General features: G+C 41.7%; 1 protein-coding gene across 4 annotated transcripts in view; it reads left to right on the top strand.

Annotated features, from left to right (window-relative positions):
• LOC311031376 (voltage-gated potassium channel KCNC1-like) overlaps window positions 1-16,988 on the top strand; it is a 76,251-nt gene that overhangs the window by 21,238 nt on the left and 38,025 nt on the right. For all 4 annotated transcript variants that reach the window (XM_084037662.1, XM_084037665.1, XM_084037663.1 and 1 more), the window contains exons 2-4: window positions 10,228-10,359; window positions 11,152-12,013; window positions 15,017-15,229. In XM_084037662.1, the coding sequence (XP_083893788.1) occupies window positions 10,228-10,359; window positions 11,152-12,013; window positions 15,017-15,229 (1,207 nt within the window). The remainder of the gene's footprint in view (window positions 1-10,227; window positions 10,360-11,151; window positions 12,014-15,016; window positions 15,230-16,988) is intronic.

Below are 16,988 nucleotides of genomic sequence, written 5' to 3' on the forward strand. Positions count from 1 at the left end.
CACATAAAGGCTCTCCGTCACCTCAAGCGCTCCGCGGCCTTCATGTTTCGCCGACTCGCGTCATGTGATCACACGGCCTGTCCAGGTACTGACTTAGCAGAACTTCAAATGTGTGTGTGTGTGTGGAGGGATCCCAGCCAACGTACTGCCGTATCCTCTTCGTGGGGAGTAAACAGTATGCAAATCCTTAGCTATTTGTAATGAAGTCACCTTTCCAAGGGACACTGCGTGTGTGTGTGTGTTTTTTTTCTTCTGCAGTGGAAGGGGAGGACACCTCAGTCGCTGCATCACTGCTACAGGAGAGAAAATGTGATGTCATTTATTATTCATACGTGGGTACACGTTTGAAGTTATAGAGATAGGATTGGAATGATGCATCACGTTTACTCGTGTCCAGTAAGTCAAAGCCTTTTTAGGTTTTCCTCCAAATGTAGATGGCACAATGCATCATTTGTAACTGCCCCGTCTGGAACTAGCTTAAAAGTCTATTCTGATCCAACACCACGACTCGCTCGCACTCAAAAATATCAAATATAGATTACATTTTTGGGGGACTTTTTGTTGGACACCAGACTGGGGTTGGACAAGTATTGATGAGTGATGTTTTTCTCCTCCTAGCATCGGTCTTCTTGCCTAAACCTAACCTTAGTTTTCTTGCTTCAGTGTTAGCATAGCCTAGCTCTGATCAATCCCAACGCCATTAGGAAAACAAGCGTTTATTGTTAAATCACAACAAATTTATTTGATTTTTGGTGCAGACCGCTGTCGTGAACCAGGCGATATGTGTCTTGCTTCATTAAGCACCTCTGGATGATGTCACGGCATATCTGGGACTTCACAACATGCTCAAAGTTGTTATTTATGATGACGAAAATTTGCTTTGGGTTTGGTGTACACGCACCTCGACACCACTGATCAGCGTTAGCGGCATTAGCATGTTAGCAGAAGTAACATGTAAACAGGTTAGCTAGCTAACGTTATAAGCATCAATAGAGTTCTTGAGTTTTTCTTTTTTATAGATATAGAAAATGTCTGTCCACTGTAACTTAGTCCATTCAAGTTCAAGTTCAGGAAGATTGCTAATTGCTAGCCTATTAATGTCAGGCAGCCTGTCATCTGCTCACATGTGACAGCGCTACTACACAACTGTCAACTGCTACCAGTTTGGCCCCGCCCACAAAACACGGTCTATATCCACCAGTTGGAGGTCAAAGGTTACGTGTTTTCTATCATCTAGTGTACAGCTTTCTACTTTGGTAATTCTTCCAGCAGCCGTTCTCTCCCTCCCTCTCCGCTGACATATACATCACTGGGATCAGAGCGATGAGTTCGGGCACAGACTGCCAGCCTGGCCGGGCGACATGACTCTAATTAGAAGCTTTTGATCCTCGGTCCCAAGCTGAAAGCACTTTTTTTCATTGCCTCATATTCATCTTGCAATTGTCCTCTTGTTTGTTCTCCTTTAGTCTGGAATTTGTTCATCCCTCTGTTTTTCTTTATTTACATCAACCTTCCCTGCTGACTCACACATTTATTTTTTTGTCTTCATCCCTTCTCCCTGTCAGCATTGACATTATTAGCTAAGTAGGTAATGAGTATTTTCACCGGATGTTGTTTTTATTGATATTTCTTCCGGTATGCTAACACAAGCAACACTCAAATGCTTTGAACAAGCTCATAATTGTTTGGTTGTTGTTTGTTCTTATTTGTAGAGTTGATCTAATAGCTGGATAGTTACATGTCAGCAAAAAGTCTGACTATAGCTATAGCTCCAAAAATCTACGTATGGCCTCTAGGGGGCAGAAAAGCAGACCCATTGGTTTCTGTCAAATCATTGAATATAAAACCAATATTCACTTTTTTTAGCTTTGGCTTGGTCTTGGACCAACCCTTACAAAATACAAATTCCTTTTAGCTGCTAACTGTTCATTTTTAATTCTCTTCATAAAAAGAATATTTATTCATACCTAATTTTTGTGTCCCCAGAGTGGGCGGGGTTTAGGGGAGTAACACATTGTGAAAAAAAATAAAACTGACTCAAGCCCGAAGTATCAATGCAACGGTCTCAAGTGCAATTAACCATTTCGGGTGTTAATTAACAACCAAGTTAACAATTGTGCATACAGTTAACAAAGACAGCTCTCAGCAAAACACACTGCAGGGACGCTGCCGGACGACACACTCGCAGATGCGACGTTGGCCCCGACTGATATACTCCACACCGCTGATTGGCAACTCAGCCACACTCAATCACCTGCTCCAGCGGGGAGAGGATAGCATGTAGGACAGCAGCATCAGACAAAACCAACACACATAAACAACAACTTCCGTGTTTGGTTTTCACGCACGTGCTTGCAATGCATTGTCTGTTGACACATGTAGCATTGTCACAGAGCAACATTAGCAGTCATTCTGAGTCCAATATTCACAGCTTTCATGTCAACCGTACTGACAACTCTTTTGCCAAATGACATGGCTTTGTCATGAACCCACTCTGGGTCCAGACAGCAGAATGGCAGACCACACAGAGAGTTCAATTCATTAACAAAATACTTTATCGTGCAAAATAAACAACTATGTCCAAAAATAGAATGATGTTGATTTTTTCTGGCCTCTCCAGCCCTCCTTTTGGTCAGCTTGCAGCAATCCCACTCCTGCTCTCACGTTGTCTGAACCAGGGTCCAGACAAGGATAACACCTTCAACACAGCCTTAGTTGTAATGATGAAATGAAATGAATGAAAGTTGATGGGTAGCAGCTAGCTTGGCACATCAAAGTCAGCAAATACTGGTGACAAGATTCTGCTTGCTGCAACGGACCTAAAGCGTCCATGATTAAATATTCACAAGGCTGATCCAAAGCTGGGAAAGGACACAGCGGTGCTGCACTTATTTTCTGGTTGGGTTTAGTTGGCATGTATGACACGTCTTTATGGAAGCTCATACATCCCTTTTTAACCGAGGCCAAAAACAATGACACAGGATCCTATTGTGTTGTGTATGTTTTTGTTAAACACACATATGACCAGCTATGAAAAGCAACAAAATTGATCAGTGATAAAAGTACAATCTTGTTCTTCTTCTTCTTCTTCTTCTTCTTCTTCTTCTTCTTCTTCTTCTTCTTCTTCTTCTTCTTCTTCTTCTTCTTCTTCAGTAGCAGTCAGCAGTCATGCAGTAGTTTTACTATTCTTCTTCTTATTATTAATATTTTCATTATTAGTGTTTGTGTTATTGTTGGTAGTTAATGTTGAAATCCAGGCAAACGGTTGTGTTCATCTTTGTCTGTCCAGTGTTTGATGCACCAGGCAGCTTTTGGGCTGAAAACATGGGCCTGCTTTAGCTAAAAACGGTTGCAAGATGCACAACCTCAAAAAGACACTTGAAGGGGAAGTGCAGCGTTGGCTAATAATTGCCTGGGGTTTGTCACTCGTAGCGAACCCTTTCATTTTAAGTACGAAAAGAAAAGAAAAAAAGGCAGGGAGGATTGAAAAGGGAACAGAACGAGGATTATACATGGAGAGATCTGACAACGCTAAGAGACGACGGAGAGGCAAGAACACAAATGAAGGAGAGAGGTATTAAAAGAATGACGGAAATAGAGGAGAAAAAAGGCGGGAGGGACGGGATGAAGGAGATGAAGGGAGAAAGTTAAAGAAAGAGAGGAGATTGTCCAGGGGAGGAGGTAAGGGAAGAGATTTAGGTCATTCAGTGTGAGTGACAGGAGCGAGGGAATGTGAGAGGACGGAGGGAGGAGGTGGAGAAAGAGGAAAAGAAGAGGAACAGTAGGTTAAGTAACACATAAGATGTCTCTGCATTGAGAAAGCGTGTTTTTCTTGTTTTCTCTCTCAAAAAAAGTAAAGTAGTGAAATAAATATGCAGATATAATCTGTAATATAAAATGATACAGCCCAAGTATTATGTATTTTTAAGTGATGTAACAAGACCAACATTGTGAGAGACAAGACATTGACAATACACAAGACCATAATCAAAGTAATACTACTACTAATAATATTACTAATAATAATAATAAACTGAGAGGGAAAAAAAGTGGTGACAATAACAATAAACTCATGAAAAGATGATTAAATATCAGTGATAATAATAATAATAATAAAAGTAATATCTGTAGAAATAATAATAATAATAATAATAATAATAATAATAATAATAATAATAATAATGATAATAATAATAATGTTAATAAACAGAGAGAGAGAGAGAAAAAGAATAATGCTAACAATACAAACAATAATATATACTGTGTATAAAAAACGATTGTCAATGTTACTAAACATGCCTTTAAAACATGTATTTTAAAACACAACAAAAGATTAGAAATAGCACGTCTATCTAAATTAAGTCGCAAGTTGCATATTTTAGCTCCAGATTAGGACATCGTTGTCTGGGTCATTAAGCCACAGTACAAAAACAACTTCAATCTCAGCGTCAGAAGTCTTTCTTTCCCTCCCTCTCTTTGTTTGCTTGCCCCATGTCCACAGGATGCCTCTCTCCATATCATCATCACCTCCTTATATGGTGCAGCATGGGTGGGAATTTATGCTAATTGCTGACCAGTCAACGACTGATTGGCATTCACGGACATACACGTGTTTGCCTACGATCAAATCAGAGTCCATTAATCTGGAGTAGGTTTTAAGTACAGAGGTGATTTATGTGCAAATCTACTCGCAGATTTACTAACATTTCAGTGTGAGCAGTTTTAAACAAGCCTAAAAATCTTGTTTCTTAGATTTTTCATTGCTGTCAGCCGGAAACCATGGTGACATACATTGTGTTTCCTTTGACTTCACAATAAAAGCCAAGTAGCAGCAGAGGTAAAACGTTCTGATGCAGCTGTAGTAAGGTGATCAATAAACAGTGAAATCACATGATCTCATTTGTGGAGACAATTCAAATCCAGCACAGGAATGGCGGACCCCGGCTAGCTGTTAAAATGTCTTTATAAACATTGAATAGCCACCAAAACTTTTTTTTAATAAAAACGTATGACAAATCGAGAGAAATAAACAACTGAAATTGATGATACAAAGTAATAAAGAAAAAGCACACAAAAGAAACAATGGAAACAGATTTAAACGTACTGGAGGTGTCTGTGTGTTTAGATAAATATCATAACACTGACATTGTGGGGACTCAGGCTTTTTTGGGACCAAATGGGGACAGTTAATGTAAATCATTACAGTTCAGGTTTCGGGTATCAGGAAAAAGCTGTTCGCTTTTCGCATTCGTGTCCATGTTTTAATTAAATTGAAAATAAATAACTGAAATAAATTGAAATAATAACAAGAGTAACAATTATAACATAAATAAAATCATCTTCACTGAGAAAATCCATGGCAATCATGAGGAATTTGTAGAAGTGCATCTTCTGTTAACCCTCAGCTGGCCACAGCGGTCGCCAAAGCCCTCGTATTAACCGGTTAGACGACCGGTTAGACGACCGCTTTGCGACGCTGCCGGCTCTGACGCTAGATGACGGCTGGTTACCTGCCAACGAGTTTGGCAGTGCAGAATGACTCACCAGCCAGACACGTTTGTGCAGCGTTTGGCTGGTAGGTAAGGTGTTGCCCAGCGACAACGGCAATAGAAAAACACTGTACTGGATGTCACCGAAAACACCTGTTTCCTTCGATAAGTTTAAAGACAAAATTTAGAGTAAATGTAAGGGCTACCTGGGTTTGACATTCAAATATAATCATCCAATAGACATATTCTGATTAAGGATATTTTTCTCTAGCCAATAAACACTTTTAATCACAAAGACTCAGTTAGGGTTAGTTGGTTCACTTTGAAGATATCCAACACATTCACGGTTTGGGAAATAGTCTCCAAATTGACACAAATTCCGATAAATTTATTGTACAATATATGGGCATAACCTTGTTTTTTTTATCATTATTGGCTTGTCGTACTATAGACGGACTCTCATCGTTTTAAGTTATTGATTTATTGTACGATATACAGACATAACCGTGATCATTTTTATTTTATTGACCGATCGTGCAATATATGACCTTGATGATTTTTGCTGACCTTGATATTTTCTGGTGTGTTGACCTGTTTGTTTGTTTCCATAAGAATGTCACCAACATTTTAACCAATGTGATCTCAAAATAAACCACAGTTTTCCCGACTGTTATAAGAAATTGCACATTTTTGTTGACAGATATTTTAATTTTTAATTTTGTGGTTTTATTTGACTTATTTCGAATATTTTAGTTACTATTCTGAACATTCTTAATAATGAAACGTTTATTATTCTTTGAAAGGTTATACTTGAATTATTATGCTGTTATAATATAATTGTATCAGTGGCATGAACTAGTTTTAAAATTAAACTAATAATGCTTATCACAATTATTTCTGGGACAATATATCATCCAACAAAATGAGTTATCATGAAAGGCCTAAATATTTAATGAATTACCGGTACATTAACAACTGTTGACAGTGTCTGGACAGATTTCCCAGAAAATCAAATTAAAATACATAAACCATTATATATCCATAATTATCAGATCATAACTCTAAAGTGCTGCAAGTAAGACCAAAATTACATTTATGATACAAAAGCAAGGTCACATGTATATTCAATATGTAAACGGTTTAACGACTAAAAATGCATTGTGATTTTTAAAATCCAGTTTAAATGAAACAAGGAGGTTTATGCATGTCTTTCCTTCTGTATCTGCTTTTAATAACTCTCCAATGCCCTGAAAATGCAATGTGTGTGTGTGTGTGTGTGTGTGTGTGTGTGTGTGTGTGTGTGTATGTGTGTGTGTGTGTGTGTGTATCCAGGGCAGCTCTAGATAGCAATGTTAAATTAGACCATGATAATAAGCTGAGGGACTTGATTTGTTCCCTGAGGATTACTGAGGAAGACTTCATCTGTCTGTCTTCATCACTGACCTGACACACACTCACACACACACACACACACACACACACACACACACACACACACACACACACACACACACACACACACACACACACACGTATATACTTGACTGGTTTTAAATCTTCTTACGTTGCTTTGAGTGTAACTACGGTGTAATTAATAATATCAACGATGAACCAGTCATCGTTAATGTGATTAGTTACAGCCGCGCTTTTCCTGCTACGACAAAATGTCCAATTTATCAGCTCAATTCTCGCCGTGCGTGCTCCCACTTGGCCAAATGATTCAACAACACGGCGTGACATTTCATAGCTGTGCAGTTAACACACAATTATATTTATCCGCAGTGCTCGACGGTCACACATTGTTTAACCGACTGCTAATAGAGTCGCACAACTTCAAGTTATTGGGGCTGAATCCAAGAAAGTACAATATTTAAAGGGCCTTAAAACTTGAACACAAAGCTTTAAATACGGATCTATTGTCAGAAATGGAATACTTATAAGGATGCCTCTTTCTACGGTAGCCCTGAATGGACAAACCAAACACTCGAGAGCATTTTCGCTTCAGGTATCGTAGTTCTCTGATACGCTTTGTTTCAACTGGTTGCAACCTATAAACTCACCACTAGATGATGCCAAATCCTCCACACTAGACCTTTAAGTCGGCTCCATAGAGCAATTTACTGTCTTCCTGCTAATTCAGTTTAATTGAGCTAGTTTTGCTTTATTGGCTCACGCCTTTGGTCCAGTCCCATCACTCCCATCAAGCAGCAGGCGGACGTTTTCAGAGACAAACCCACACTACACTCCCCGCTTGGCAGGCAGACACAGTCTAAGACCAGCTGGCCAACACAGGAGCATCAAGCAGCTAAAGAGAGAGATGTTTTCCTCAGGAGTCGGTGGAGACCAAAAACAGAGATGAAAGGAGAGAGAGTATTGGACTTCCATTCATCAGAGACACACACACACACACACACACACGCACACACACACACACACACACACACACACACACACACACACACACACACACACACACACACACACACACACACAGGGCTCCAGATGGGAGCTAAAGATGCTGCATTCTGCAGTCAATCAATATGTACTGCCTACTGTCTGAAAGATTAAGTATGATTTTATCAGCAGACTGTTTACACGGAAGTATGTTCAAGTGACGGCCGAGCCGGTCTCCAGGCGCCTCCATCACATCGCTGATAACAACAGCAGGACATTTCCATAAGTGTTATTTTGATAAACCAAACACATGGGGAGGTAAATGCAGTCAATTTAAAAGATTATTTTGCAAGTCAAGAGTCTCAGTTGTCGTAGTATCATTTAGATTTGTGTGAAACCGCTCTATACATCTCTTGTCTCACACAATATACATCACACAGCCTTTAGCTATAGCTAGCTTGCTAACTTAGCTACGTTACGTCACAAATGTAACCTATCTCACCTGATATGTTTTATCCAGCAACTCCTCTTCAGGTACTGTAGCTTTTGGTTGGCCGTCTTTCCAATTAAGTTTTTTCAGTCTTATACTTCAACAGTCAACGACAAACTGAGACTTTTTTGACTTGTGAATTGTACTTTTAAATGAACAAACATTATGTGTACTTCATTGTACAATTCGAACAAGATAAAAAATTCTGTGTTTCTCACCGCTGACTTCCGTAGTTATGTTTTAAATATTTTTTCATATACTGCAGAACACTGGAAGGGGCGTGCATTTGCCTCTCTCTATATGGTTAGTTTAAACCATTTGCCCCCCAAAATAAGGTCGTTTAAATAAGGTCCCATGGGAAACACCTGAAGGTGCAGGATTTAAATAATAAGGAAATAATAATTGTTGACATATTGGCATTTCTACATCACAATTGCACAACAGAACATTTAACAAATAGGAAGATTTATATTTGCTTATTATTTGTTATATTCATGTTCATTTGTATTTGTGGAAAAAAAATTTAAATAATCAAATCATTTCTGGGACCCCCGCATTTACTCGGGGGTCCGCCCCTTGGAGCTCCCAAGGATTTTTTCTCTGAATATATTTACTTTATTTTGTGTTTATTAGTGGAGCAGTTTCTGTATATGACAAAATCTACATATTGGTAAAGGAAGTGTGAGGGATGGATTAAGTGCTGCAGACCTTGAGGCGATCACCCAAAGTCCACCAATCCAGGAAGAGGTGGTGGGGGGGGGGGGGGGGAGCTGAGCTTCATTTTTTGCTTCTTGTCATGTTTTTCTTGCATCATATTCTGCATAGCCCATGTTGCTGAACAAATAGTTTTTTTTTTTCATAAATATGTAAATTAGTTTTTTTCCCCACCGTGATATCACAAACTGCTTCTCGGCATATCTGACATGAGCCAGGACATTGGGGGAGGACAAACATCACGGTTTAGAGGAGGGATAGCTTTTTTAGAAATTGAGTCCTTGAGATTTACGCACGTGGCAAACGGTCGTCGACATCCGTTCTGGCTTTTTGAAAAGACGACCGCTACTCAGCTCGCTGCATAGAGAACAAGGAGGAAGAGAGAGAGGAAGAGAGAGAGGCATAGGAAGGTGGGGGAGAAAGAGAGATGGAGAGGGGAGGGCAAGGAAATATAGGGGGCAGGGGGATGCTGCAGAGAAATCTCTTTGCACACAGTGAGCACTGCAGAAAATGACTGATAATACGCTACATAAAATATATGAATGATTTACTGGTTCCAAGCTGGATGGAAGGTGTGTGTGTGTGTGTGTGTGTGTGTGTGTGTGTGTGTGTGTGTGTGTGTCTACGACTAATAAATGCACATTGATCCTATGCTGGTAGAGCTACATAATACAGAACATGTTCTTTCATAATGCGCACATCTCCTCATTCCTCTGTCGTCCATGCAGCCAAATGATCTCTTCATGTATGTATTTCTTCACTTTCTCTCTTTCAAACATGCACAGAGCTCCTCTGTGTACCTCATTACTTTTACACCCTCCATCCATCCCCCCCCCCCTCTATGTCTCTGACTGTGCTGTTATCAATGGAATTGCAGCAGTCAGGACATTTGCAGTGAATTACTGTAACAGCGTCCCTCCACTCTTCTCAGTGTGTTGTTGGCGCCCCCTATTTGCGCTCTGTTGGTATAACCACTGCTTCTCCACATACTGCAATGGCCCGACTCCTCCCCTCCCCACACCTCCTCCTCCCTCGGCCAGACAAATGTTGGTGTGCAGATGTGACTGTACTGTAACTTCAATAAAAAAAGAGAGGACGCATGCTTAATGTGCAAATGTTTTTTTTTCTCCCTCGCTGCAGTATGTGGCATTCGGCTCGCTCTTCTTCATCCTTCTCTCCATCTCCACCTTCTGCCTGGAGACCCACGAAGCCTTCAACACCATCTACAACAAGACAGAGAATGTCACCGTCGGCAACGTGACCCACGAGGAGGTACACCCAAAGTTATTCTTCGGAAATAAAAAGGGACAATCTGGAATTGCGGTTCTATAAAGTTGCACAAAGCATGCATCGGCATCGGTTTCATAAAGTGCACCGATCCAACTTGTTCAGTCCCAATACTGATAGCAATGCCTGGGCTTTGGTATCGGCTGACACTGAGTATGGATTCACAACCCTGTCTCCTAAACTGCACACATTTCCAGGACCAGTTCGGAAGACTGGTTCCGAAAAATGACTACAAACGTGCTTAATTTCCCATGATGCAACAAATAGCATGCTCATACTTGCCAAAACCTCACAATTTTTCATGGAGAATTCCGTTTTTCATTGCCCTCTTCATGTTTCCACATAGAGGCAAAATTGTCCTCTGTTTTGTCCCCGTTTTATGACACATTTTTCCCTTTTCATCATCTCAACTGGTTTCTGGCACTGTATCACGCACATATAAGCCTTACTGTTTCCACCGGACAACAATTTCCTGCCAAAAAGAGAACTGCTTGTGACACGTTTCGGTTTGAGAGTTCAGCACTTTTGAGTCTAAGGGTTAACAAGTATGAGCATCCCATCATAAGCCCCTACCTTCAGGGTAAAAGCCCACGCCCTTAAACGTGTCATCTCCAAGTCCAAGTCAAGTTTACCCTTATGGAAACAGCACTGGCGGTTTTTCCCAAGACTTGTTTTCACAGGCCTAGATGTGCTGCTTAAAACTAGCAAAGTGATATATGGATAAAAGCACTACAAAATCAACTAACCTGTGATTTGTTTTTTTCTCATACTCTGCAGATAGTGTACGAGGTCGTCACAGATGGCTGGCTGACATACGTGGAGGGTGTCTGCGTCATCTGGTTCACCATTGAGGTGATGGCGCGCGTCGTCTTCTGCCCTGACAAGGCGGAGTTCTTCCGCAGCGCTCTAAACATCATAGACTTTGTGGCCATCGTGCCCTTTTACCTGGAGGTAGCGCTGAGCGGCCTCTCCTCCAAAACAGCCAAAGATGTGCTGAGCTTCCTGCGCGTGGTGCGCTTTGTCCGTATCCTGCGTATATTCAAGCTGACCCGCCACTTTGTCGGCTTACGGGTCCTGGGCCACACTTTGCGGGCAAGCACCAACGAGTTCCTCCTGCTAATCATCTTCCTGGCGCTGGGCGTCCTCATCTTTGCTACCATGATCTACTACGCGGAGCGTATCGGTGCCGACCCTGGCGATCCGACAGCTGCAGCCCACACTGCCTTCAAGAACATCCCCATCGGCTTTTGGTGGGCTGTGGTGACCATGACCACGTTGGGCTACGGGGATATGTACCCTGAGACGTGGTCAGGAATGCTGGTGGGTGCCCTCTGCGCCTTGGCTGGCGTGCTGACCATCGCCATGCCTGTGCCTGTCATCGTCAACAACTTCGGCATGTACTACTCCCTGGCGATGGCCAAGCAGAAGCTCCCCAAGAAGAGGAACAAGCACATCCCCAGAGCGCCGCAGCCCGGCAGCCCCAACTACTGCAAGCCAGACGCCCTGGCCATGGCGACCGCCTCGCCGCACAGGCTCATGGGCAATGTGCTCGGGCCAGGCATGGTAGGATCTGGCAGTATGATGGGTACCGGAGACTGCCCACTGGCACAGGAGGAGATCATCGAGATCAACAGGGCAGGTGAGTGATGGAGCAAACCTGAGATCAAAGTGGGCCTTGGCAGTTCAAAAAGTGTGCGGGGTGAGGGGTAATAATCAAACCGTTTTCTAAAATGAAAAACGTCCATAAATGTAGCACCACACTTTTAATACAAGTGTAAAGGTCCGGCCTCACAAGCATTTTAAACGGCACAATTTACCAGCATAAGAATGACGTGGATTTTATGTGATTTCTTGAAAGCAGTAGAGGTCACAAGACATGTTTGTGTGTTTTCGGATTTAGATGTTGTTTTGTGTTGTGTGTCTAGCTCTTTATTGTGTTGTGGGAAAGACAGAGACGCATTCCTTAGAGTTGGCTCCGAAAATAAAAAAAATATTGGCCTGTGCTTAGTCCTGACGGAAAGAGGAAATGCGATCAGCGTGGTTTGCAAAATAAAATACTCATTATACTTCTGGGAATAACCCTCAACAATTCCCTCTTATATACATATTTTTTTACAGAACTGCAAACAAAAACAACATATGAATTAAAGTTAAAAACCTCTGAAAACCATTAGCAAGTGCCAACCTGTATCCTTCAAAATAAAAGTAGATGCTTTAACCACTACAGTAATCTTGAAAATACATTCCTGTTCATACAATGCAACATTCCACTACAACATCTGCCTCGGTTGTTTCATCTTTACTACTTATAGAGCTCCAAATTCCAAATCTTAATCACTGAAGTGGCTTTGAGAAAAATAATTATATTTAAAGTCTCTCACTTTCCCATCAAACTGATGACCAGAGGTCAGGACTTCAAGAGCTGAAACCGATGGGAGAAGTGTGTGTCTAACAGGTTTTGAAGCTGCAAATAACTTGCTGATGTCGTCGTTCTTAGAGAGGAACACACTCAAATATGAGAAAGCTGACAAAAAAGCATATTACTTTCTTTCGACAAATCCAGCTTTTCTGTCTCGTAGCTGCACCATCAAGGCTGATATGTTCAGATTATTCTGGATTGGGTTTATATTAATGTAGAGTATTTTCTGCCTGTCGAAACGTTGATCCATGTCTTCTCATCCCTGCGCTACCGTTTTAATTGAATGTCCATCATCTGAGACGTTACGCCAGTGTGTGTGTGGTAGCTTGCTGCTTGTGCTGGAGTGTTACAGGATTTAGGATTTAGAACTATGAATAGCTTTAAGACTGTGTTTGTGTACTTTAATACTTACTTTTAACCAAGCATTTGCACAAGCCATGTTGGATATCATACATCCATAAAAACAAAAAAGTAGTAGAAGGGACATTCCCATTCAGATCAACGGAGTAGCACGGCGGCCATTTTTATGTATACTGTTGCCATTGTGACTGTTGTAGCGGGCCACTTCCTTATCAACTGAAAAGTAAACCGATGTGTTGGACTCACCGACTCAGTGGAGTCGTAACGTTACGAAGTATAAAGAGATGGTTGCATGAGTAAACTTTAACACCATAATGCTCACTAGCAAGCTAACTACTGGGCAGCTGGCTCAATAGCTAGTTTACTAATTCTGCTACACTGGTTCCCTCCCACTCCATGCCACGCCGTTGCGGAGGACAACCTTCCTAGCTAACTAGCCACCAAGCTAACTAGCAAGGCATCCTTCTGCGTCCTCACCCTTCCCTAAATAGACCTGCTTTATAAATGCAGGTCTATTTGTCGTTTGTCTCTTGGTTGAAAGTCCTGTGTTTTTTTTCCCAACAATGATAAAATGTTAACCTCTACTCCCAGGGTGACAACTTTTATGAAGTTTGACATCAAACCTTTGACGTAAACGTTGATGAATCTTGACAGTAGCGAGAGCCAGAGAGTCCAAAACCCTTCATGTCAACAACCGCGTGCAACACCGCATGTGAATGTCTAAATGTCTAAAATCGTGCTCGTTTTAATATCTCCTCTGTGCGACGGCTGGCTTTTCACTTTTGATTTCTGACGTGCTCGGACAACACGTTGCACGAGCTGGTTGTTTTTCAGAATAACTCGTCTTTCAGTTTACTGCATGCAGACATTTGTGCCCTCTGTGTGTGTGTGTGTGTGTGTGTGTCCACCCCTCTGGCCTGGATCTCTAACTGTTCAGCAGTAAATCATATCAGATTAGATTTGACAGCTGTGTTTGAAAGCTGCAAACACTGCTTCCCCCTGTAGCCGTCACCTGTTTGGTGTGTGTGCAGGTGCATGTGTGTGTGTGTGTGTGTTTAAAAAAATTACAAAGCAGAATATAAATTCCCCTAAAATGAAATAAACTTAATAAAGCACAGTTGATATTAATGCATGCAGTTACTTCTGAAATTTGCAGCAATAAACATGTTTAAACATTGATAACATTCCACATAAATAAACCATTTTTGAAAGAAGGAAAGTAAATGTGATGAACAAACATCATTGGGTGAAAGAATGGGTGCGGACAGTTCCACTGCGGTATATGAGGGTCCCCTCTTTGATAGGTAGATGTTCCTACTCCTCTCTTGGTGAGTTTAAAATCAACACATTTGAGGTAATATTCTGCAAAATAACTTCTCTAATCATCATTATTATTATAATTATAATTATTATTATTATTATTATCAAAATGGCCAGAAACAGAAGTCCACACTTGGTTGGTGTACTGTGATAGTCCACTGTTGGTAATGTAGGAATGTATGTGTGTTTGTTTCGGTATGCTGTGTGAGTACAGAAGTGTATGTGTGTCTACTGCCTGCTCTGCTGCAGTGTATCGGTCATGTGATCAGGATAGCTATCACACGGCACTAACGATCCTTTACCCCCCCTCCCCATCCCTCCCCTCCTTTCTTCTCCCTCCTATCTCCCCCCTTTCACTTTCTTACATCCTGGTTTCCCCCTTCAAATCCTTCCTCCTCATTGTCCTCTGATTCTGTCCTCTCCAACCATAAATCTTCTCTTCCTCTTTACCTTTATCCCCCCACCACGAGTTCCCCTTCATGTCTGGCTGCACCATTCCCCAATCTCCCATCTCTTTTGTCCTTGCCTCCACTTTGCCTTCAGATTCCAAGCAGAACGGCGATGCGGCGGCTAACGCAGCGGCCCTCGCCAACGAGGACTGCCCCACCATAGACCAGGTCCTCGGGGACGAGCGAAGCCCGGCCACCGGGGGTCTTGGATCCACCACCAGCCGCGAGCGCTACCCGCACGACCGGGCCTGCTTCCTGCTGAGTGCCGGCGAGTTCCAGCGCACGACGGATGGAAACGTCCGGAAAGGTAGGAGGGCGGAGGGGGGGAGTCGGAGGATTGAAGGGGGAGAAGGAGCGGGGGCAGGGTGGTACTTGAGCGACAGCAGTGGGCTGTCGGTTGATGCATGGTTCTGATTGATATGTGCTGACGGTGTGTGCGGTGTGCAAAAACATCGACGTGGGAACAGTCCGACGCAATTACACGCATAACTACAGGTGGTGGACAAAATAATAGGAACACCCTCCCCCATAGAACCTGCTACCCACATACAGACTCAGCAGAAGGTTCACACGCCATACAGAAACACACAAAAATCTATAGAACTGTAATTCAAATTCAGGATGAGTTTCACTCCTTTCAGGACGTTCTACACAAAGAGCACAAATTGCATATCAATGCCCAAATGAGCAGCATTGATATAGAATCCATTCACACCTTCAAGCTACAAGCTTTAGAAGAGGAAGCCCCCTTCATTGTATTTAACCCACCTCTGTACTGCAGAGGTCCTGCAGAGGCTACTGCAGCACTGCCATGTGTGCTGATGTTGAAGTGACTGGATCTATCTTTAAGTATGCACATGTTTTTTTTTTTTTTTTTGGGTGAACTGTGGTCAAATGAGATAAAATAAGATCATCCTTTGTTACTTCCACCACGGGGGAAATTTGCAATTGTTTCAATTATTCCGATTCCGCAGGTGATTCCTAACTGAGTTGGGTCAACAGTCACTCAGCAACATGACATGCAGGATCACATTGGTTTCTCTGTGTGTTCGTCATAGCTGAAACAGTCTTTTGTCTTTAACTGTGACCATTCAGCTAAACCGTTTCATTTCAAAACAATCCCCCTTATTGGGATTACAACGTTGGTATGTTTTAATTATCAATAAATCCCACAAAAAGACAAAAGAATACTTGCATTAGTTGTTTTTTCACATGATTTAAATGACATGTGACCTCATCAATTATGACTTTTGTGATCTGAAAATGTGATGATGTTATTAGCAACTTCCTGAAAAGTGAAGCCTATGCTAAAGTGCCTTTAACTTGCATTCTCTCCCTTGGCCATCAGGGGGACACCCCTCTGGTTGCAGAAAGAAGTCTATGAGAAAATTCTCTCTTGATGTATTATCTCAGTAAACAGTGTAAATATGCGTTTATGGTCTCAATCTCTACTTTCAAGTCTTCTTCAATCTAGCATGGTGTTCATTTAGTACATTATGGTTCATTTAGAGGCAACCAGACCAGAAAGCAGGGGATGCTTTAGGGCGGGGCTACCTTGTGATTGACATTTAAGTTTGTTCAAATATAGGGTTAGAGTTCATGACCAAATACCTTGCAAAACTCATGGAACTCCCATCAGCCTCAGCTCTACTTTAGTGTTAGTGCTAGTTCATAAAATAGTTAATAGTTTTTATGGCAACAATGGTACTCTTTGGCCCATAGGAACTGTGGTCTTTGCATGGGATTTGATTGATAGTAAGAAAAACACCAAATATCTCCAGCCTCATCCAAGTACTAAAATCATGCACTTACTGGAGCAAATGAATAATATAAAACATTTCTGGATGTTTTGGTTTTGAAATGAAACTCGTCCTGTGTTGAATGTGCAGTATTCTTTTTATCTGATCCGGCAGAACAGCCGGATCCGATGAGTTTCTTTTCTGTTTCTCAGTCATAACATCTCATTCTTCTCAGTCCGTCGCTCTCTTCATCTCACTCCATAGATTCTGTGTCTCACTTTTCCATGCTGTAATTCATGAATTCTTTCCTTTCTCTCTCTTCTCCCC

The sequence above is a fragment of the Eutrigla gurnardus genome, assembly GCF_963514095.1.
Source record: "Eutrigla gurnardus genome assembly, chromosome: 20".
Taxonomy (NCBI): Eukaryota; Metazoa; Chordata; class Actinopteri; order Perciformes; family Triglidae; genus Eutrigla; species Eutrigla gurnardus.